Here is a 1,815-nt window from a genome sequence, read left to right as displayed (position 1 = left end):
TGCATCCCACCTGCATCCCACTGGGAATGAGGGACCCCCGTGAGCCCCCCCAGGCCCTGCATCCCACCAGGAATGAGGGACCCCCCTGAGCTCCTCCAGGTCCTGCATCCCACCTGCATCCCACTGGGAATGAGGGACCCCTGTGAGCCCCCCTGAGCCCTGCATCCTACTGGGAATGAGGGACCCCAGGCTCTGCATCCCACCAGGAATGAGGGATCCCTGTGAGCCCCCCTGAGCCCTGCATCCCACCTGCATCCCACTGGGAATGAGGGATCCCCGTGAGCCCCCCCAGGCCCTGCATCCCACCTGCATCCCACCGGGAAAGAGGCACCTGAACTTCCCAAACCTCCCAAACCCCTGAGCTTCCCAAACCTCCCGAATCCTTGGCACACACAGACATTTCCTTTTCAGCCTCCCCATTCCCTCTAATTTCCCCTCTCCCCGTGTTTTCCTCCCCCTCTGCCCTGCCCCTGGTCACACCAGGGGGATGGTTCCACCATGGAACTGGGCATTCCCAAATTCCAGGCTAAACCTGGAGTTAACTGAGCTTTTTTATGTCCTTTACATTCCAAAACAAATCAGGTTTTTCCTTCATTTCCAAGTGCTGGGCAGAGCCAGAACCTCCTCACACCCTCTTTGCTGAGCTGTTCCCACTTTACTTTAACTAACCCTCAATATTTTGATGATTCTTCAGCCCAATTAAGCCCCAATCAAGCCAAAACATGAATATTAAAGCCTCAAAAAGGTACCTTTTTGTCCCACTGCTGGTGTAAATAACGCAAGAGGATATTTGTCTTTTCTGTTACTATGACTAAAAAAAAAAACACACAAAAAGAGAGAAAAACACACCAGGGTCATTTTAAAGACAAGTCTCAAACCATTTTAACCCTCAAACATTTTAACCCTCAAACATTTTAACCCTCAAACCATTTTAACCCTCAAACCATTTTAACCCTCAAACCATTTTAACCCTCAAACCATTTTAACCCTCAAACCATTTTAACCCTCAAACATTTTAACCCTCAAACCATTTTAACTCTCAAACCACTTTAAACCATTTAAGTTTCAAACAAAGGAGATTATACACGTGATTTTTTTAATATCAGACCAGCATGAAATCACTTAAAAAATGGGATTTTAACACTCACTTTGTTCAGAGGGAAATTCTCTCGTGGGCAGATAAACTGATGGGCGTCTGTTCTGTAGCAGAATTAGAGCAAAGACAGTAAAAAAGGGGATTTCTTTTTGTTTTTTAACCCAAACCTGAAATGCCCACATAATGGGCTAGAAATTCTCTGTGTAATTCTCTAATAACACATCACATAAAGAATTATTTATTACATGTTATATTGTTTTAAATTCTCTAATATTATTCTCTCCATATAAATCTATAATAACACATAACATAATGGACATAACTTGTGATTCCATCCAGCCCATTTTTACCCATTTTCCAGGACACAAGCCCTGGAATTCAGGGATTTACCCCCAGATGAAGCCCCAGAGCCGTGTGGAAGTTCCATGGGGGGTTTTCCTTGCCAAGCCCAGCTGTTCCACCCTCATTTAAATTTATTTCTCCCTTAATTTCCCCTCCTTTCCCCCCCAATCCCTGGGATTTTTGGGAATACTCACGGATGCTTTACACACGGAATCCGCATGGAACCTGCTGAAGTTGCTTTTGTTGTACACTGGTAACCCCTTCAAAAAATCTGCCTGGAAACACCAAAGAAACAGGTGAGGAGAAAGGAGGGATGTTCCCAGGAGGAGCTGAGGGAGGCTCTGGGATCCCGTGGAACCCATCCCAAACTCCCTGTG

The 1,815-nt window shown here is 45.9% G+C and overlaps 1 protein-coding gene across 1 annotated transcript; it reads right to left on the bottom strand.

The window, feature by feature from the left end:
* Positions 1-692: 692 nt before the first annotated feature.
* Positions 693-1,815, bottom strand: DDA1 (DET1 and DDB1 associated 1). The gene is made up of 3 exons (XM_029959917.1): positions 1,633-1,815; positions 1,149-1,200; positions 693-811 (listed from the first exon to the last, which is right to left on the bottom strand). Exons 1-3 carry the CDS (start codon positions 1,798-1,800, stop codon positions 738-740), a joined length of 294 nt encoding a protein of 97 aa, XP_029815777.1. The 5' UTR covers positions 1,801-1,815; the 3' UTR covers positions 693-737.

This window comes from Manacus vitellinus, unplaced genomic scaffold (genome assembly GCF_001715985.3).
Source record: "Manacus vitellinus isolate BGI_N305 unplaced genomic scaffold, ASM171598v3 scaffold_231_pilon, whole genome shotgun sequence".
Lineage (NCBI taxonomy): Eukaryota > Metazoa > Chordata > Aves > Passeriformes > Pipridae > Manacus > Manacus vitellinus.
This window is presented reverse-complemented; position numbering and strand designations above follow the sequence as displayed.